Raw genomic sequence first — 21,920 nt, 5'->3', positions numbered from 1 at the left:
ATAAATTCTATTTTTTCGTCCTGTATTGTTGCTGTTGGATGCGTACAAAAACCAAAACAAAATCACAATTAGCAAATTCCATTGGCCTATTAAAAGAAATCGGTTCCGTCTTCAAATTTCAGTTACAACACAAAAGCAATCCTGAGATATTAAAAAAAACTACTCTCTGCACGAACTTTTGAAATTTGCATTTTAGGCACCAGGAATTACGTAATCTGGCGTCATTAATAGCGTACAGTGCTAAACTTCTTGCTGATTGCATTAGTATCCTATTCATTATCCCATTCGCAGCCAGAATGGTCATATTAGGCCTACAGGTATGAAGTCATCACTCCGTTGGGTCCAATATTTGTTTCTCTATGCCCAGGAATCAAAACAACAAAATGAATTTCTTTATTTGAGTGACCAACGGCTTAACATCCACTTGGTTTGATCATGGCCGTGTTTCTAACAATATTATTGTACTGAGTGTAAGTATCCATGATACAACGTATTATGTAGTAGTAAGTCAGGCGATGACAATCTGTATTTAACCTAATAACGTGATGTAAATTGTGAAGACGTAATGACAATTTCTTGGTTAATTGTTGTCATAGGGGAGAGATGTAGAGAGACTCGTGTATCCGTCATGTAGGCATCCGATGAATTAATATTGACATTTGAAATTTTATAATTCTTAAGTATTATCACTATCATTATAGTAGCGCACAATGGTAAACGAAATCCTATTTATTATCACTGTGCGCAAGTACTACCAAAATAATAAAGTAAAACAGCCAAAAAAAGTAGCAGAGCTTTCGGGCAACACTAGTGTGTTTTCATTATTTATAAATAATTTATAAATAATGCGCGAAAAGTTCTTTTTAAAATTCAATTAAGGCTTACCATACAAATATTGCAAAGTACGCCCTCTTGTACGAAGTTGTTTTAGAGTTTGTTTAAAAAGTCAAAATCACATGCATGGACAACCTGTCAAAAAAAACAAAACAAGAGCTGTGTTTTATAATAGATAAGGCAATAATGGGTAGTTGTAATTCAGTAAGTATGATTAATATTACTTTCTCAAGTGTTTAATTATGCACTATATGTAGCTGGCCGGATAGCTAGGACTAAATTAGTAACTAGGCCTAGGCCTGCTAGGTAGGGCCTAGGCCTAGTACTACTAGGCCAGCCTACTACTAGGTAGGCCTTCTTGCCCTATCCTAATTAATTAGGCCCTAGCTAGTCTCTAGGCCTAGGTTTCCGCCCGTCTAGGCAGAGCCCTAAAAAACTTCTTGCCAGCAGGTACGGTAGGATTAACCCACCCATCAGTGTATGAGTGGCAGGAAGCCAGCAGGGTAGGCTCTAAAGTTAGGCCTGACTGAGGCGTATTATAACTTTGGTCGGGATAAAATCAACTCTATTTTGTATGTAGCGCCACTAGATACGCTGCTTATCATATCGGTTACGTTTCATTTTGGTTGTTTGCGCTAATTTGTAATAGAAACATTTTCGCCGTTTCTACATGTTATTTAATTATTTAATAATTACGATTTCAGTTAATTTTACTTCGTCTTAATATAAAAATTATAATTATACAATTTAGATTTATTTTTAAGTACAGTAACTGTCACTAGGCCTATATAATGTTGCATAGTAAACTCAAGGGATCAAAGTGTATGTTCCATGCTCTACAAAAAATACCATACGATTTATTTGTTGTGTTTTATTTGCAGAACGCATTGAATCAGAAGAAGGAATAAGATCAGAATCAGAATTATGGATAACATAGAAGATGAAGAGAAGAAAAATCGAACTTTTGATTTGCTTCTGCTTCTTAAAAATGATTTTGAAATAAACAAATTACCAAAGATATGTGAAGAACTTATTGAGTTGGCTCAATTTGGTAAGTAGTGACAAGCTTAGAAGACTTAGTGTTACATACAGGTTTCATACATTTTCATATAGACTGTCGGCTATCTAGAATACATCATATTTTCAGGTTTTTAAAAACACTTTTAAGAGTTAACAAAAACAGGTTTCAGCCGCACTGTGATGGGTCTCATGAGCATACTTTTTCATAGACTACCTTATACATTTAATAATCTAAATAGCAATCATATCGATATTTTTAATGATAGACTTGGTTATTTTAAGAGGACGATTATGTGTTCGCTTCTTGAACAGCCTGCATAACCTGTTTGATTAATTGAAATTGTTTATGGCATGGCGATCTATGTTTTATATAAATATATTTTATCTGTATTTTATTGTTAACCGTTTTTGATGTTGTATTGTTTTATGTTTCAAACCTGTTAGTGGCGGTATTTATCGCTGTTGGTTTTGATTGAATAAAATAAAATAAATAAAAATAAAATAAATATACAAATTGCAAGAAATTATTAGATATCCCTCTAGGCAATAATTATAGTAAAATCCCTACACTATCAAACTGTATGTGAAAAAAAAATGTGCCCATAGAGTATCACGGTGCTGACATAACGACGGAAGGTGGCGCTGCGTGGTTGCTAGCCAACCAAAAAAAATGCGTTCAACTTTGGTTCAACCTGCCTGAGTGATTCTCAGATCACCAATGGTTTGGTCATTTTAAAACTTCATAATTTTCAATAAAAACAAACTAAAATTTCAAAAGATCACTAAATATTTGTTTTTAATAATCTATTTATTCTTCGCATTTTTTGGTTGGCTAGAAACCATGCAGTGGCCTCTATCGTTGTGACGTCACACCGTTATACTCTATATATGGGCATGATGATATCATATCACTACCATATTTGGGAACACCACTACCATAATCACATCACACCTTTTTTGTCAAACTAGTTTGATATTGTATACATTGTTTACATTTGTAGTAGAAAAGACAAAGAAACAACGATCGATTATCGAACTCAGTTTTCTAACCACCCACTATGTCAAACCAGCCACTTCAGTTCACTACTTGAAATAGTTTTTAAAATTGTTTTTTATCGAAGAACTGAAACTATCACTTGACAAACAAAATGATTCAATCCAAAATGTTTATAATTAATCAAAGAGGATTGACTTTTCAGTCTTTGTGAGTGACTCATGTGAGTGAGTGGCCGAGCGGTTAAGACAGTGGAACCGTAATTATGTAGCCATAACATCGGCAGGGGTTCGAGGCTCACTCACTCTATGGTTCTGGTGGTAGAACGAGTCTTCTCGGATTAGGACTATAAACCGTAGGTCCAGTGTACACATCTAGCTCGTGTGCACCTTAAAGAACCTAGTACACCTTTCGATATTTTGATTATGGAATAAAAATGTCGATGAATTGAATTGAATTGAGACAAGTAGGGGGTTACCCCGGTGTATTAGTACATCACAGCCACTGATCACCAACTGGGCCCTCTGGGAGACCAGTCTTTGACTGAAGAGGTTACCCAGTATAAAGATAAATTTCAATTCAATTCAATTCTATATTTATATATTTCCTTTGGTGTTTCTTCTTATTTATTTAAATTATTCAGTCATGGTTTTACTGTTTCTGAAAAATCTCTTGTTTGTTGTCATTACATTTTATTTTACAGTTCTATTTATTTGTTTTATCAATTTTTACAAAAATTGTCTCAATACAGAAAGCTGTCAGAATGTTATAATGAAATACGATGGTGACCAGACTGTTTTGGACACAATGGCTAACCAACCCAAGGACAGACAGACACAGCGGGTCAGAAGTCAATTTATTTATAATCTATTTTATATTATCTATATTATGATTGTGTCTTGTGTCACCATTTTTTACCGCCTAATACATATATATTCTATCAATTAAAGGCCTGGAATGATTATTATATTTACAATTCACAATTCTTTTCCACCAGACATGTTGTGGTGTTCTTTATTGTTGGATGGATTCTAATGTTCTTTTGCGGGAGAAGATACAAGAAAGTTCCGCTTATGGGTATGTGCTAGTAACAGGCTATGCTTTAAGAATTGATTTTTTAGGAATTGTTAGTATAGCACAATAGAGCCCCTTTTAAGGGAACACTGGACCCAACGTAAGTAATTTAACCAATCACTACATAATGAATCATCATCCATCACGTTGTGATTGGTCAAATTACTTGCGTCCTTGTGTTGCGTTCTAACCAAGCTTTAATAGGATGTCCCCAGAATAGGGGTTAACTTCAGTGTTAATAACATACATTCCCCTTAGTTTGCTTCACAGGAAAGTGTCCCTTCTAAAGCTCTCTCTACACTATCAAAGGTGTTTGACAAATATGATGGTGATATACCTATATATGGTAGTGATATACCTATATATGGTAGTGATATGACATCATCATGTCCATATATGGGCACATCACATTTGTTTGTCACATAAAGTTTGATAGTGTAGACAGAGCTTAAGGAATAATATATATATATTGATAGTATAGTGGTATTGTAATGATTTAGGTACACATTGTGTAATAATCTTCTTGTGGGTAGATAAATACACCAATTCTTTGTAATTGTCACCTACACACATTGTTATTGTCATGTGCCTGGTATAACTCGTGGCTGCTCATTTAAAGTGATAATATTCAATAATCATGTTATTCCATTGAAAGTAAGTAAGTTTAAAAATACCAACAAAGCAATTACGTCATATGAGATGTTTGCTTTACGTTGCATTTCTAGATATGAATCTACATTTGTATTGGTGCTTATTTGTGCTTGTTATACAATTGCTATTTTTATAGCTGAATATTGTGTAAAAGTTCTTTCAACTTCACCTTTGATCTTTCGGTACTTCGCGCCTATTTTTGAGAGGCTGCTGTTCAAATAATCGTTGTATTTAATATATGTCGGTTCCTAAATTATTGTTTACTTAGCTGATAATAAATATATATCATTGTTATATTTAAGTTTTTGTATTTTCTTGAATTAATTTTGGATTTCATTCAATCAATTTTTGTGTTTGACCCCGTGCATCCAAGTTGGATCTATCTGTGATTACATTTTCATAACCTAACCTAGTTTCATAATCCAGTAACATTCAATCAAAGTTCAAAGTATTTTTGGCATGAAATTGAATTATTGGGAATAAATGTTTTATTTGATCATAATTCGAACCAATGTCCTCATGCTAAGATTAAGAAGCAAGTTAACCTGATGTATAAACTAACCAATGCCCTCATGCTAAGATTAAGAAGCAAGTTAACCTGATGTATAAACTAACCAATGTCCTCATGCTAAGATTAAGAAGCAAGTTAACCTGATGTATAAACTAACCAATGTCTTCATGCTAAGATTAAGAAGCAAGTTAACCTGATGTATAAACTAACCAATGTCCTCATGCTAAGATTAAGAAGCAAGTTAACCTGATGTATAAACTAACCAATGTCCTCATGCTAAGATTAAGAAGCAAGTTAACCTGATCATGTATAAACTAACCAATGTCCTCATGCTAAGATTAAGAAGCAAGTTAACCTGATGTATAAACTATAAATGGATTCTTTGGTGATTAATATTGACCTGCCTTTAGATATAAAGAATATTAAGTCTAAAATTATGTTGTTAAAAATATAACAGAACTTTTATATCTAGACACTGATTTATGGTGGCCTATTTCTTATGGTTTGTTGTTGTTTTGTTTATATCCTTTAATATGTTAATCTCATTGTTATGTGTTGCTATGGTTATGTCAATGTTATTGTTCGTATTTAATGTACTGTATTTGTTTATTACGGGGAAAACCTTTGATTAGCAATAGCTATTTAGTCTGCTTCAATTTTTCTGTATTGGTGAAAAAGAATGAATGAAAAAATAGTGATTTCTATATGATATTTGCTAAGCAAGTTATCAAGGATTTTACATTTGTTATTAGATTAACTTGAGGTGGAGTAAAGTTAATTGTTAATTAAGACAGTGTAATTTGGTTATATGACACAAACTGTGTAGACATTACCTTTGTGGTGTATGCCTATTATAGTTATACACCTGAGTAGATTCTTGTAATTTGATTGGAGGATTATGGGTCACATGATTTAATAAACTACTCCAATGAACCCTAATGTCATCAAGAGTGCATTTTCGTTATATGCCTGTTGAGAGTGCAAGATGAAATGTTCTATTTTTACTCACCTTGTGAATATAGAACATCTTTTATCTTATGAAATTATTTGTACCATTGCACTAATATAAATATTCTTTATTTGTATTACTGGGGCACCCTCACTAGAAGCAAATGTTGTTTCACAAGAAACTATAATACATGCTGCAGTAAGATAAACGGAAAGGAAAAAAGTAGTATTATTATTATTTACAGCAGATGGAGGAATTTATAGGGTATTTAATTTGGCCATTTAGTTTCTCTTTTGTACCCCTTTCACATTGACTATCAAAACTACTGGGTGTCAACTGTGTGGTTTGTAAAACTCCAGTTTTACTATGTGAAAGAGGTATTATTCAAATTTATGTAAATAAGTAAAGTTTAATTGTTAGTACTTTATATATTTTTAATTAATATCTAAAGCCTTGTCTACACTATCAAACTTTATGTGACAGAAAAATGTGATGTCATATCACTACCATCTTTGGGCATCCCACTACTATATTTAGGCACGACGTCACACAAAATGTGATGGTGTAGACAAGGCTTAACACAAGTTAATTTCATTGTTTGTGTTTTGTAGACAAATAATTCAAGCACTAGAGAATTTCCCAGAGTATTCTGACATTCAGGCAGTTGGGCTAAGAACTATTGGTCTTTTGGCTAGCTCTAGTAAGTATGGGTTATCTCAACGACTTATTATGAGGCTAATTTTATTGTTCTAGTCCTACATTGAGAACAGCAACAAAGTAGTTGAATTGAATTGCATAACTGAGTACAACAGGTAAATCGCAAGAGCTTGTTCAATTATAACCCCATGGTATTATTAAGAGGTATACCGTTTTGTAACGAATAATGAATGATTTATATTCATTCAATGTCATTATTTTGTATTATTGTTTTATACACATCCAACAGTGAGAAAATGAATTAAAGCTTGGTTCCCACTAGGACGCAACGCAAGGACATAGATGCAATTGCAAACGTATTGTCCATGATAAGCGACAGATAATCCATCCATCATGGTCAAATCACTTGCATCCTTCCGTTGAGTTCTACCTTGAACCAAGCTTATACCCTTTTCACATCTGCGTAAATTGTAACTTGTTACAAGATGTAACCAAGTTTGATCTCCCGATTTATTACACGCTTTCATACATGCATACGCGAACCCTGAGAAATTTCGGGAGAATGTATTGTCATTGCATAGTTGGGGCGCTATTTAAGTATTACTGTACTCGTGATTGGTCAGTTAAATTCTAGGGCACACATGCACAGTACAAACTCGGGACATCTCGGAAGAAAAGAACAGGCCTCTTGTCGGTGTCTCCCGAAGTTTCACATTAGAAATAGGTCAGGATTGAACCCTGAATTCTGGATTCAAAGGCAAGCATGTTAACCACCAAGCTATAGCTCCACTACATCTATTTAGACAATCGTTCAACTCTCTCCATTCAACCTACTTGTGTTGAAATCTGGTCACATGGCTACTTAAGCCCAGCTTTAATAAATCTATAAATAAATATATATTTGAATAGTAGTTAACATTAACTGGATAGTAGTTAACATTAACTGGGTAGTAGTTAACATTAACTGGATAGTAGTTAACATTAACTAGATAGTAGTTAGCATTAACTGGATAGTAGTTAACATTAACTGGATAGCAGTTAACATTAACTGGATAGTACTTAACATTAACTGGATAGCAGTTAACATTTACATGTTAGTAGTTAACATTAACTGGATAGTACTCAACATTAACTGGATAGTAGTTAACATTAACTGGATAGTAGTTAACATTAACTGGATAGTACTTAACATTAACTGGATAGTAGTTAACATTTACATGTTAGCAAAGAACTTATAACACAAGAATCTCCTGTTCGTCCGAAGCGCGTAACAATTTCGAAAGGCATTGTGGGATAGAATAAAGCTATGGGTGGCGCCATTGTGAGCCATGGAGTAGGGCGCCCGCATCAAATTAGAAAGTCAAAATCATAGAGGGGATCTGCTAATGCTCTAGGGGGTAGAGTAATTGACTTCCTAGTTTGGAGGGGGCGCTGCTCCATGCTGTGAAATGGCGTCGCCCAGTTTGACCTTTTAACCCTGTACTTCCGATACTGTGTTTTGAATGCAAATTGAAGAACAGGAGATTCTTGTGTTATAAGTTCTTTGATGTTAGTAGTTAACATGTACTGGATCTAGCAGTTAACATTAACTGGATAGTAGTTAACATTTACATGTTAGTAGTTAACATGTACTGGATCTAGCAGTTAACATTAACTGGATAGTAGTTAACATTAACTGGATAGTAGTTAACATGTACTGGATCTAGCAGTTAACATTAACTGGATAGTAGTTAACTTTTACATGTTAGTAGTTAACATTTACTGGATCTAGCAGTTAACATTAACTGGATAGTAGTTAACATTTACTGGATCTAGCAGTTAACATTAACTGGATAGTAGTTAACTTTACCTGGATAGTAGTTAACATTAACATTGTTTTCTTTGATAGAAATTGTGTGTGATAATCTGATGAATGAAGAATGGATATTGTGTGCGACGTTAGAGGCCATGACAAATTACTCGATGGATACAGACGTCCAATCAGCATGTTGCATGGCCTTACACTACCTTCTTTCTCATGGTAAGCTTGTTAAAAAGGACCCAACACTTTTAGTTGTGTGCCAAAACTATATATATATTAATGATGAAAAATAAAAAAATTAGGAGTGATCGGTCTTCTAAAATGAATGAGATTCGAACCTAAACTTTTCTGCTTTATATGATACACACATGCCCTACCATTTGACCATTAAATTTGTGGTATGTTTAACATGATTTATTATTTATTATGATTTAGATACCAAGTCATCCTCATTACATTTTCAACATTATTCATTTATTTTATCTATCTTAGATATTGAAGAACAAAAAGAATTTTTTGCCAAAGAGAAGTATGAGTATGTACTAACCGCAATGAAGAACCATACAGAAAACCCATGTGTCATGAGAGAGGCTTTTTGGGCGTTAAACACCATGGCACATCCAGGTATATCAAAGGCTCTGAAACCATACATATCATTGAAATGATACTTTACATAATTATATACATATATATCATATTATACATCCATCCAGGCATAGGTATAAAGTAAAAATACAGATTTTAAGTAAAAACCATGTAGAAAAGTGTATACACCAACTTAAAGTGTAAATTACCTTTCCAATTGTTCTGTGTAAAAGCCTTTAGGGCATATAGTTTCTAAGAACAGTGCATTATAGTATGATATAATTTAAAACCATTAGCTTAATACCTTTTAAACTGGTTTTTTTTTTTCGTTGAAGATGAGACATATGATGTTTTGTTGGCAAAATCACACAAACATTTGTTCAGAGCAATGGCGAGGTTTCCTATGGATGTTGGCGTTCAGATGGCGTGCTGTTCCCTCATTGAAACCTTTGCTAGAACTGGTAAGTTAGAATCATATCTAGGCCTACAAGAGCTGGTGAACAGTTTTAACAGGCCTGTTATTGTATGTCTTTCATTGGAATAATATTTATGTTTAAATGTATTGACGATATAAAGTTTGTTTTTGTGTGTTTTTAAAGTTTTATCTCATACACATCTATACAAGTAACAGGATAAACAAACATAGACTCATTTGTGCCTTAAGGCTTGGTTCCCATTAGAACGCAACGCAAGGACATAGACGCAACTCAAGCATGTTGACCAATGACAAGCGACAGTGTGAATAATCCATCGCTTGTGATTGGTCAACTCACTTGCGTTGCGTTACGTCCTTGTGTTTTGTTGCTAGTGGAAATCAAGCTTAAGAAGTAGAGTAAAAACTGTAGAGAATTACAACCCTGATGATTTTAGGTCAGGATTGAACCTTGGACCTTAGAATTAGAAAGCTAGCATATTAACCACCAAGCTACAGACTTACTAATAGTTTTAATCTCTCATTAGCTAGATCTGGGTTGAAATTTAAAAGTAAAGTTCAAGCAGAGTTCAAAAGTTCAAACGGCAGTTAAATTAAACTTGCTTACTCTTAATACTAAAATAACATTAGGCGAGTTACATTTTATTCTAAACGTATGGGAATGAGCTGTCTACACTATCAAACTAGTTTGACAAAAATAGTGTGATGTGCCCAAATATGGTTGTGATATGACATCATCATGTCCATATATGGGCACATCACATTTTTTTTTCACATAAAGTTTGATAGTGTAGACAGCTTTAGGAGCTCATTGTACTAAGCCTTTCAACTTTATTCCAAGTATTTTTGCAACCAGATGCTCATTTACAGCTGAGTGGACAGGGAGTCTTTCTTAACGAGAATTGAACCCGCGTATTTCGATATTTTTCACCCATAACGGTTTCCTCATTTTCTTTCAGATGAAAGTCAGAATTTCTTAGAAGTAAATGGTGCATCAAGATTGACCTTAGCGGCCATCAGGAACCATTCAAGTAGGGGTAGCGGTAACCTTCAAACTTTAGCATTTACTGTTCTTGACAGTTTAGGTAAGCTAAATAATTAATGTCAAAAAGGCAAGTTCCTGCTGGAATAAAATTAACCTGAACTACAGTAGAACATAAGGATACACCTTCAGGACCAGAACAAAGTGTCTCCTGAATAACTGTGTCCCCTGACTTAGGGTTGGCTTTAATAAAAACAAAATCAAGTTCATGCTGGAATATAATTAACCTTAACTGTCTTTATAACTACTTTTGAACCTCTGTTAAAGGGACACCTTCAGGACCCAACAGAATGTGCCCCTTAATAGGGTGTCCCCTGAATTAGGGTTGGCTTTAATAAAAACAAAAATCAAGTTCATGCTGGAATATAATTAACTAACTCAACACTATGCCTTTTCCGCTCTCTGCCTTTTGTGTGTTTCTTTTGAATGTTTCTCTGAGTGCACATTTTTAGGTTAAACTTTATTCATTTTCCAATGTGTCATTGTACAGGTACTGCCATTGACAATAACTCGAAAGTGACTGGATCTACTACGGAGGTCGACTGGATCGAAGAAGCGCACAAAGCATTGACGACCTTTCAAAATGAGCCGGACGTTTTGGTATGCGATATGATAATACAATATTTTATTTTTAGATTCTCTAAAATTTTTTTTTATAATTGTATTTACCTGGATAAACCAACAATAGCCCTCTTTCTCCAAAGGGAGGACACCCCTATCAGATAATGGAACCATCAGCATTATTTCCTTTTGTAATATCTTGCAGGACATGTCTCACAAATCAAATCAAACCAATTATAACTTCATTTTTGTGATCTTTATTTTAGGATGCTGTTTGTAAATCTTTATCAACATTACTTATGCATAGACCAGAATGCATTGCAAAGGCAGAGGATGACGACTTAAAGTAGGTGTCTTTTTTTCAATATAAATTAACCTACAAAATCATGTATACAAAAATACTTCTTGGAGTTGAAGATTAGTTTACAAACATATACTAATACACTCAAACAATAATGTCCAATTTACACAGACGAGTGTTAACAGTAAGCTGCATACATAGAATCTGTATCTATCGTGAGGGCAACTGCCCGTTCACTCCATGCTTTGATTTAGCTAAATATGTTTCATAGTAAATTTCCCCATTTAACATCTACTAAAATAATATATTTCAGTTTAAGCCTAGACAGTCCCATTCTGGCCTGTTTACTGATACATGAAAAAGATGGTAACTTAGCTGCATCTGCCTGTACAGCTCTTTACCATGTTATGATGTGTTCAGGTGAGCCTAGGTTTCATTGATCAATTTATTAGGTAATTGATTGATCGATTGATTGACGAATTTATAGATTAATTTAATTGGCTGTTTAATTGATTGATTTATTAAATGCTTGATCGATTAATTGATTGATAAATTGTAGAATTTTTAGGATGGATGAATGAACGATGTCTAGTTACTAGTCAAACGAACAATTAATAATAGAACATTCCTGTAATTTGATATGGGGATTATTGGTCACATGATATTCAATAGATATTCTATTAAACTCTTTGAGTGCAATTTCAAGCACTGCTGTTGGTTTTGTTTGTTCATTTATAAACAAATAATGATTGTTTATATTCGTGGAATAGACCAAATAATTTCATTTGGTGACAGATGAAAATTTGTTCTATTTTCACCTTTCACCTCATGAAATTATTTGTACCATTGCACGCATAAACATTCATTATTTGTGTATTAACACTATGGTACAGTACATTTGTTTGTAATATAAAAATCACTTTAACAACAGTTTCAAATTATTTAATTAAGCATATTTTGTGTAATGGTTTTATATATCCCAATTTATTTAGATCTTATGCAAAGTACGCTTATGAAAAAGGGTGTATTTATTGGAATTAAAAAGTGTATGAAGTTCCATGTGGAGGATACAAGGGTTCTAGCAGGTGCATGCCAAGCACTGTTAGGCGTGTGTAATAAGAAGTAAGTATAGGCTATTCTGAGGCTCTCTGCATATACACCCATAACCCTAACCCTATGGTGGTCAACCATCAAGCATATTAAGTAAGTCAAATGGCTGAGGAGGGGAGCTGTTTACCATACCTAAAGAGCCATCAATATTGGCATGGGTTCAAGACTAGTTCTGGTCGACTAGTCTTCTCGGATAATAAATCGTAGTTTGCTTGTGTGCTAAAGAACCCAGTTCACCATTTTGAAACAGGTAGGGGGTTAACCCTCTGAACTAATTCACAAATTAGCCCCTGTGTCTGATAGGTCTGATAGGACAGTGATTAATTTCCTATTGGTAATCCTTGGCCACATATGCCTAGAGACATCAAATAATAATATAATTGTCTTGAATATTTAAAATGCTTATTTTCAGCACACATTACAAGGATTATCTGATTGAAGATCAGTCGGACATTGTGGACTACGTTTTTAAAGCGCTACGCCAACATTCTGGTGACCCATTGCTTGTGGTGGTTGCAATTCAACTTATCACATGCTTAGCCGAAGTTGGTGAGTTTATCACGAATGTTACTGTATTGTTGTTATACGGAACAAATCACACGCAAATCTACACACGTTAAGTTTTAAATAAAACCATAATTTTGACGCAGCAACAATTTCAGTGTTACCATCAAATCGAATTGATGGGTTGGCGTCAGTTAATTTTTAACTTCAATGCTTTGAATTCTGAACTGAAGGCTCTGTGCATGAATTTGCTTGCACTGAGCTCTTCTATTCTGTAAGAAAATGTAAATAAAACATTAAATTTGTCCTCATTGGAATAAGCATCAATAGAGAAATTTATTGTTTAAAATATGTTATATTTTTATAGATGTGTTTAGAAATCAGTGTCTCACTGAAGGAGTGCACGAGGTGATCCTAGAGCGAATGGTGCACAGTCAGACAGATGCCAACATGCAAAGCGTTATGATGGAAGCTTTGGCTGTACTCTCTACTGCGGGTAAATCTAGAGATAATATCCAATATTGTTCCTGTCAATTATTCAACTGAATATTCTCACATTCAACTCATTCATTATTTGTATATTATTGCATAACTTGATTATGTTACAGAGGGTATGGTTGATATGTTAAATGAAAGTGATGCGTACGATATTGCTGTGCAAGTTATGGACTACCATTACAACAACATAGGTATTTTTACTTGCTTAATAGTTTAAAATAATTGAATATCTTATATAGATAAAATTGGTTCATTACTGTATAATCTGGATGGAGTATACAGTGTGCAATTTGAATTACAGTAGCACCCTTATTAAGAGGGCACCTTTGGGACCCAACCAAGTGTCCCCAGTGTTGACTTTCCCCGTTTATTTCGTGTTCCCTGAATAGTAGTATCGCAATGTTCTATTGTCTTTATTGTACAGAAACACACAAATACAATGAATTACCATAAAAAGAGATATGTTAAGTGGGGAAAACAGCCAAGCAGTGTTTGCCTACCTAGGAACCAACAGTATCGGCATGGGTTTGAGGCCGACTCCGCTTGGTTCCCACTACGATGCAATGCAAGGACGTATAGATCTGCTAGTCGCCTTGATCTTAAAACAAAGAGATTATTGGCATCTGCTTTGGCTCTATAGACTATTGCTGTTGCTCTTGGTACTGTGGTATTTCAAAATTGTAGGTCTCCAAACTCCAACGTGTCCAAAATAAGGTCATTAGATTTGTCCTAGGTAAGGGACCACGATATCACCTTTCTGCCTCCGACTTTAAACTTGCTGGCTATCTAAATATTATAAATAGAGTAAATCAACTGCAACTAAATCATATTTCTAATTTAATGCACAATTTCTCCCCTGTGTATATGCGTGAAAACTTTTTGAAAGTTTCAGAAAGACATCACCATAATACAAGGGGCGCAGCATACACGATTTTATTAACATTTATAAAAAATCCAGTTACATTGCTTCTACAGTTTTTTTATAATAGCATAATTCTCTGGAATAGTTTACCTCATAATATCAAAGAAATTAATTTAAAGTCCACCTTCAAGCTTCATATAAAGAAAATCCTCAAAGAGCGAATTTACTAATTTAGTATTCTCTCACTTCCTGCCGTCTGATTAATTGTTCTTTTTTCCTTTGTTTTTTCTTTCGGGACCCCTCAGGATACAAAGCTCCGGGTTTAGAGGGTTATCATTTGCTCCTACTCGTTTTTTGTTGTTGTCATTGTTCTGATTTTGTTGTTTGTTAAGTCTGCGACTTTTGATGTATATATATTTTCTGTACCACTGTCGATTTTTATATGAGCAAAAAATAAAAACAAACAAACAAACAAACGATGCTACACAAAAGAATTGACAAATCATAAGCGATGGAGTAATCGAACTGTTGCTTGTCATTGGTCAGTTACGTTGTGCTTACGTTGTTGCGCTGCGTAGTAGTGCGAACCAAGCCTTAATTCTGGTGGTGGAACAAGTCTTCTTGTAGGTCCACTGTACACACTCTGCCTAATTGTAGGAATAGTGGAGTGCTTCCATTGCTTAGTTTTACAAAAGATTAGTATCTCTTAAATTGTAAATTAAAGTTATCAATTTTGTTATTGTTAGATATTGTACTCAAGGGATGTATTCTTCTACAAGCATTGCTGTCAAAAGATGAGGAAAGAGAATTGAGCCAAGTTGAAAAAGCTGCATCGGTCATCATTCAGGCTATGGAACAATTCTCAGACATTGACCCATCTGAAGAGGTATAGCAACACTTTTTAAAGCCTTGTCTACACTATCAAACTTTATGTGACAAAAAAAGTGTGATGTGCCCATATATGGACATGATGATGTCATATCACTACCATCTTTGAACATACCACTGCCATATTTGGACACATCACACTTTTTTGTCACACAATGAATATTTTATCATGCTTGAAAATTTCCTGCCAGGCATACGTATTGTTTTGTTTTGTTTACTAAAGATGCTGATGGCCGAAATTGTTTAGAGAAATTTTTATAAATGTTAGTACCCTCTATGGTTTAGCAATGGTTGAATTGCTGATACATGTGTACATCACATTGGTTACTTTCACTGTATTTTTATTGAGTTATATTACATATTTTTAGGGATTTATACAAGGTATTGAGAAGCTGACAGTAATAAGAAAACTTCAAGAAGAGGTATGCCAATAATGTTATTACTGTTAACAAAACATAAATTGCTTCCTTATATTCAGTAAATTATATATTTGATTGTATCCGAATTTATTGTTGTATTTTTATTGATTTTTTTTTTTTTTTTTTTTTCATATTTTTATTGTTATACATTATTAACTGTGTGCTATTGCTTTTGTACGTAAAATGCAGGGCCCCAATGGAAACCAGTTTTTAACTGTTTGGGCCACCCTGGGTAAATAAATGTAAATAAAAAATAAATAAATAAATAAATATTTGGTTAAAACTAAATGAATGAATTCCTTTATGCCTGTAGGGTTGTGTAGTATTGCAGTTCTTGGCGGAAATATCCGAGGATGTTGCCAGAATGTTGGTAAACTTAAAAATCCATGACAGACTGTTTCACATCATCGATAAATATGATGATGAAGAAGGTATTAAACTTCACATTTTCTAAAACATGGCGGCAGTCACATACTCAAGTTAGTGTTTACCGACCGACCAACCGACCGACATAGTGAGCTGTAGAGTCGTGTTGCACGCGACTACAAATGGAAAAGAAATATAAAGATGCAGAAACTTGGTCTCGTACACAAAACATCATTAAATTAAAAATGTGATGTGTCCATATATGGACATGATGACATCATACCACTACCATTAGTCTGGGCTACAGACGGAGTTTTGCCTTAATATTAGTAAAAATATAAATATTTTTGCACATATGGCGTTTCATACGTGTATTACTTGAGTTTTGATACTCCGTCTGGGGAAACACGCACAAAAGTCATGTGGTTTGACACCAAGAATTCTTGGTGCGTAGATTATCCAGTTGACTAGTTTCAGCCGCATGCGATTGGCTACTCACTCGTACGCTGTTTTAGTATTCATATGTGGAATTTCAAAGACTCAACAACTAAGATGATGCACATGCGCTATGTTACGTTTAGACAATGTGTGGAGACATACACATGTGTGTACTTTTGTACATTGATGAAAGTTTCTGAAGGCTAGAAATGATTTTATATGCCTAGTAGTCTGGTAAACATTTGAAGGGATTTTCTCCAAGAACATGAAAACTCTTCTTGATAATGATAGGCTAGCTTCTCCGCAAATCAAACATTAAATGGATTTATTATGCGGAGATTATTTAATTCCCACCCAGACCCTGTCCTCCTAGCCTGTCCTGTCTGTGTGGTGATGTACTAGCTCTGTTGTGTGCCGGTGGTGGTATGTACCTTATTGACGTTTTATGGCAGGTCATAGGCCTACGTACGAGTTGAGGCCTAGACAATTAATAAACAAAACAACTTGGCAACACGATTTTATATTTCAACAGTTCAGCAGTCTCGATCGTACATTTAGCACTGTACGTACTCGATTTTTAAACAAAATGATCATTGGCTGGTTCGAAATCCATATTTACATACCGCCCGCCCCATATAGCCAAATACGGTATGATAACCTACGTCATTCTTATTGGATGTTTGCGGTCTGCAAATCGATTTCTATACGTGTTTCACAAGTCTGTATTTTCAGACAAAAATCAAAACGACGACGTGTGGAATGACATAAAAAAAACAATAAATACAGACTTGGAGCAAGTCTACACTACCATATTTGGGCACATCACACGTTTTTGTCAAACTAGTTTGATAGTGTAGACTTAAGAATGAATTTGTATTGTATATTTTTTTATTGTTTCGTTTCAGAAATAGTAGAGGTGGCCTGTGAATGTTTGGGAATATTAAGCTGTTTTAAAAATGAAATTCTCAACTTTGCTTGCAGTGAAAACCAACTGAAGGTACTACAGTATATTGAACCTATTATAATTTTTGTCCAAATTTTAACTTTTAACATTTTTGATGTCATATCACTACCATATTTGGGCATATCCCTACCATATTTGGGCACATCACACTTTTTTTTTAAACAAACTGGTTGATAGTGTAAACAGAGCTTAATATATAAATGTTTAATTTTCAAGGCTGTTGAGATACTTGTTCAACTCGGTGCAAATGTTAACCACGGAGAAGAAAATAATCTGCCAATAAACAACGCGATTCAGAATCACAATGTTGAACTGGTTAGGTTTCTTTTGAGGCAGGTTAGTAGCTTTGAATTTGGTTAAATTTCTACCATGAACAACTAGTAATGATAAAACATGCAAGGAAAATAGTTCCGATGGTGCAAATGCTATCCAACTGAATTTGAAAAATACCATGAAAGCCCCAGTGGTTACCACATATCAAGCAGAAGGTTCCAAGTTATGAATCTCAGTTGGGGCAGATTTGTCTCATTCTCACAGATGTCCTCATCTGCTTTATGTCATATTTCATGTACTTATTACTATCTTTGTATATTTCCTTAAAACTTGTGAAATGTTTTGCACTATGTTATAGCAAGTAAATGATTTACAAGGCTGTTTGAAGAGAAGTTTGTCTGAGGAGGACCATGAAATCACTGGATTACTGCTCATGCATATTGGCTTAGATATCAAAGGTAGTTTATACTCAAATGTTTAAAGTACCTTACTAAAGCCGATTTTCCACTAGAAGAAACAAAAGGGTATTGGGAAGGGTAGTGCCTTTTCTCTGCAAAACGTTAAATTCTCACTTGAATGGGTAATAAACACTATACAGTATTATACAACCCCCTTTTAGGAACACCCTCGGGAGCGCAATATTTATGGGGTTACCTCAGTCACATACAGTAAATGTTATTATTTTAAAATTTGAATGAATTTATGAGTGTTTTTTATTTTTTTAGCTGGTATTGTGACATGGAGCGGACTGCAGTTAGGTGAGCTTTATACTCAGTGGTTTTATGATACGTTCTATTCAGCCATTGAATTAGCAGAAGATTCTGGTATGTTATAGTCTGTTATATTATATCTATTTGGTAATCTGTTTCACATGTGAGTGTGAGAATTAAAATCATTAAAATTACAAATGTATTTAAGCCTAAAAAACAAATTGATACGTTACCCAGCCTACAAACACATGTATATATTTGTATGTTGGGACATTGCAGGGGCAGATCAAGTATTTCTTAAATGACTATTAACAATTAATATCAATAGTCTATCAAAAAGGTTTAGCTGTCAAAAGCGGGGTGCATGGTCCTGCTGTCACCTACTGCATCCTCCTCTACATTGGCCCATTTGGTTTCCTTGATAGAGTGATTCAGCTGGTACGGTTGTTAGACTGATACAATAACAGTGGCTAAAATTGATACAGTTCACCGGGGTAACCACCTACTCTGTCTGTGCTACTTACTACTGTATTTTCTTTAAAGAGCACAAGAGAGAGATGTGTGCACTGGACCTCTGATTTTCAATCCTTTGCTATGTGTCGATTTCATGGATGTTTTTTTTTAAATTTTACATTATTTATAGAGGGTGACCCTAAACAGCACATGCTGACAATCAAGGGGCCCTCTTGAGGAGTCTATGTGACAGTGGCTGTGTGTGTACTAGTTCACTGGGGTAACCCCCTACTCATCTCGAAAGATGTACTAGGTTCTTTAAAGTGCACATGAGCCAGATGTGTACACTGGACCTATGGTTTATAGTCCTTATCTGAGAAGACTCGTTCTACGAGTGAGTGTTAATATGGAAAGGTATTACGGTTTCACTGCTTGGCTTCTCACTTGCAGTGTCCTTGTCTTAAACCAATTAAACTAATCAAAAATATTGAAGTTTACTATTTTTGTTTTTTGTAGGGCTTTCAGATACAACTGAAGTTGATGGAGGATCAGCAATGGCGCAGCGTATTATTACGACAAAGAAAAACCGTGAACAGCGACAGATCCGCAAAACACTTCTAGCTAGAACTGATGGCAACTTGCGTTCTAAGGTCATTCCGAGGGGCACACAGTTACGGGGTGCAAAGTTTGTGGAGGACAGCACCGATGGAGGGTCAAGAAGATCATCATCATTTGGATATTTGAGTTCAGGAGACGGTAAAATACATTCGCTAACATTAACTCACATTCTGAGAAAATTATGTTTTTATGTTTGTTTGTTTTTTTTTTATATATTTAGGCAAATTGCCAAGGATAACCATAAGTGAATTCATTCACTATCATTTTTAAAGGTGTTCACAAGACAAACATATGCTCAACATAAACAAAGTTTTATTACAAGGATTGGATTTTAATTTGTCATTAGAAAAATCATATAAACATATGACAGAACTTGAATCCAGGATCCTTAGATTGGTAGCCAAGCATCATAACAACAATCCACAACTCCACTCATTTTTTTATATAAATGTAGAATAATAATAATATTACTTTATTTGCCTACTTTACGTACATCATTGCCATCAAGATTGATTGATTGAAATATATATTTATACTGGGTAACCTCTTCAGTCAAAGACTGGTCTCCCAGAGGGCCCAGTTGGTGATCAGTGGCTGTGATGTACTAGTACATACATACATGACAGAATCGTATGAATGAGTACGGTTACACTTACACTGCAATTGTGTTTTTAAACAAGGCCGTAAAGAAATTTCCACCAAATACAAAAGTTAATAACTGTCTTTATGAAATGAAAAAAACTTTTGGGTTCTAGGCTGGATTCAAATCAAGTTTAATGTCCGGATTTTTTACTTTTTTCAAACTTTGTATTATATTTGTTTATCATGTGAAATCGATTTCAAATTCTCTAGAGGACAGCGACTTTCGCTCTTGATATTCCTAATATATGTTGGCTAATCAAATGGAAAATAATTACTCATGCTACACTATTTAATTTTTCTGTTTAGAATCTTTTAACGATGAAATATGGTTTCCGGGATCTAATAATTCAGTTGAAAAGCGCATGAGAAGAGCGTCATCAGCTACGGAGTATTCATTTAATACATGTGAGTTTTAGTTTTTGGATATCGTAAAATTATAATAATGGTTATCAGTTTTTTATTCATTGTTTGATTTGCTGAGTCGGTAATAAATTGGTTGGTGTCTCTTGCGACCCAGTCAACATAGTTTGTTGAAGAAAAAATAGTTTTACAATATCTTAAAAGTAACCGAAGCAGCATCAAGTCGAAGGTTACTCGAGACCATTTTAACCGCTCTTTTCTCCAGCATTTTGAAGCTTAGAGCGTGTCGAACAAAGCTCAAAGGAGCTTGAAACGACAATTCAGCATTTTTTGCTGGTTTGTTTTAAGTAATGTTAAAGTTTATATTATGTCATATAAAATAAAATGAATTCCATTTAAGTTGTTTAAAATGGACACCACTCCCTATATTAAAGTACAATATTAAAAAGATGATATTTGAAACATATTGCTAGCTACTATTGCTACTGCACAATGGAGTTGTAAATATTTTGCTTAATCTCACTTTGTTTTTTTCTTTTTCTGTCTCAAAATGTCATTTTTTCGTTATGTAATGCGTCCATCTATGTTTTATGCTTAGACTACAAAGACAAGCCACTTTGGCTTCTGTGTATCTAACCCATAAAGCTGTTAAATGTTGAATAAATGTTGTTGATAATTAACATTTTAATATTGTTAATTTTTCTTCCAGCTTCAACAAGAAGTCTTGGTCGTAAGCCATCGGTAGACTCGTTGATGGTTCCGCAATCATCTAACTTTTCGTTCCAAAGTATTCATCGTTCGTACAGTAACCCTTTCTTACCAGTGAATCCAGATGATCCTAGGTTACATCTTAGTAAAACATGTAAGTGATACAACATCACATTACCAAGCTGTCTACACTATCAAACTTTATGTGACAAATGTGATGTGACCATATATGGACATGATGATGATCATATCACTACCCGTATTTGGGCATATCAATACCATATTTGGGCATATCACATTTTTTTGTCACACAAAGTTTGATAGTGTAGACAGAGAATATTGAACACTAATATTACATGATACAAAATGTAACCAATAAAAAGACACAATTATACACACTATTATTACAGTTATTGAATTATTAAACTAGCAGTAATCCATTTTGCACTTTAAAGCTCCTGATATTCTATGCTCCCAAACTTCTTCATCTCTCGACGAATCAAGTGACTCCATTAGGAGGACACCGTACAGACGTAATTCGATATCATCTACATCGATATCACCAAGAAGTACTGGACGATCAATGTCATTAACAGAGAAGAGGTCACTCTTTGCCAAGAGCTCGCAAGAGCCTCTTCTGGAATGTTCTATACAAGGTACTGTCACACTTTATTGTTAAGGTAATGATTATAAG

The 21,920-nt window shown here is 34.4% G+C and overlaps 2 protein-coding genes across 3 annotated transcripts in view; both read left to right on the top strand.

Annotated features, from left to right (window-relative positions):
* The first annotated feature begins 951 nt into the window (after positions 1–951).
* LOC140058110 (leucine-rich repeat serine/threonine-protein kinase 2-like) lies at positions 952–16,242 on the top strand. The gene is made up of 19 exons (XM_072103665.1): positions 952–1,038; positions 1,716–1,885; positions 3,600–3,691; positions 3,846–3,925; positions 6,645–6,733; positions 8,579–8,710; positions 8,984–9,115; positions 9,412–9,537; positions 10,469–10,594; positions 11,042–11,151; positions 11,379–11,458; positions 11,727–11,833; positions 12,406–12,535; positions 12,936–13,072; positions 13,395–13,523; positions 13,636–13,716; positions 15,134–15,273; positions 15,644–15,697; positions 16,008–16,242. The coding sequence occupies exons 2-19, from the start codon at positions 1,759–1,761 to the stop codon at positions 16,146–16,148; spliced, it is 2,013 nt and encodes a 670-aa protein (XP_071959766.1). The 5' UTR covers positions 952–1,038; positions 1,716–1,758; the 3' UTR covers positions 16,149–16,242.
* Positions 16,243–17,134: 892 nt separating this feature from the next.
* LOC140058868 (leucine-rich repeat serine/threonine-protein kinase 2-like) overlaps positions 17,135–21,920 on the top strand; it is a 40,780-nt gene continuing 35,994 nt past the window's right edge. For both annotated transcript variants that reach the window (XM_072104637.1, XM_072104635.1), the window contains exons 1-8: positions 17,135–17,495; positions 17,679–17,798; positions 18,094–18,193; positions 18,461–18,559; positions 19,415–19,654; positions 20,465–20,563; positions 21,228–21,380; positions 21,682–21,882. In XM_072104637.1, the coding sequence (XP_071960738.1) occupies positions 17,364–17,495; positions 17,679–17,798; positions 18,094–18,193; positions 18,461–18,559; positions 19,415–19,654; positions 20,465–20,563; positions 21,228–21,380; positions 21,682–21,882 (1,144 nt within the window). In that variant the 5' untranslated portion in view covers positions 17,135–17,363. The remainder of the gene's footprint in view (positions 17,496–17,678; positions 17,799–18,093; positions 18,194–18,460; positions 18,560–19,414; positions 19,655–20,464; positions 20,564–21,227; positions 21,381–21,681; positions 21,883–21,920) is intronic.

This window comes from Antedon mediterranea, chromosome 9, assembly GCF_964355755.1.
Source record: "Antedon mediterranea chromosome 9, ecAntMedi1.1, whole genome shotgun sequence".
Lineage (NCBI taxonomy): Eukaryota > Metazoa > Echinodermata > Crinoidea > Comatulida > Antedonidae > Antedon > Antedon mediterranea.
This window is presented reverse-complemented; position numbering and strand designations above follow the sequence as displayed.

What these genes read in the sequence shown, in the direction of transcription:
- LOC140058110 (XM_072103665.1), top strand. Translation starts at nt 1,759, where the DNA reads ATGGATAACATAGAAGATGAAGAGAAGAAAAATCGAACTTTTGATTTG. An exon ending in TATTGAGTTGGCTCAATTTG is followed by an intron (nt 1,886 to 3,599) that starts GTAAGTAGTGAC and finishes GTCTCAATACAG; the next exon opens with AAAGCTGTCAGAATGTTATA. An exon ending in AAAATGAGCCGGACGTTTTG is followed by an intron (nt 11,152 to 11,378) that starts GTATGCGATATG and finishes TCTTTATTTTAG; the next exon opens with GATGCTGTTTGTAAATCTTT.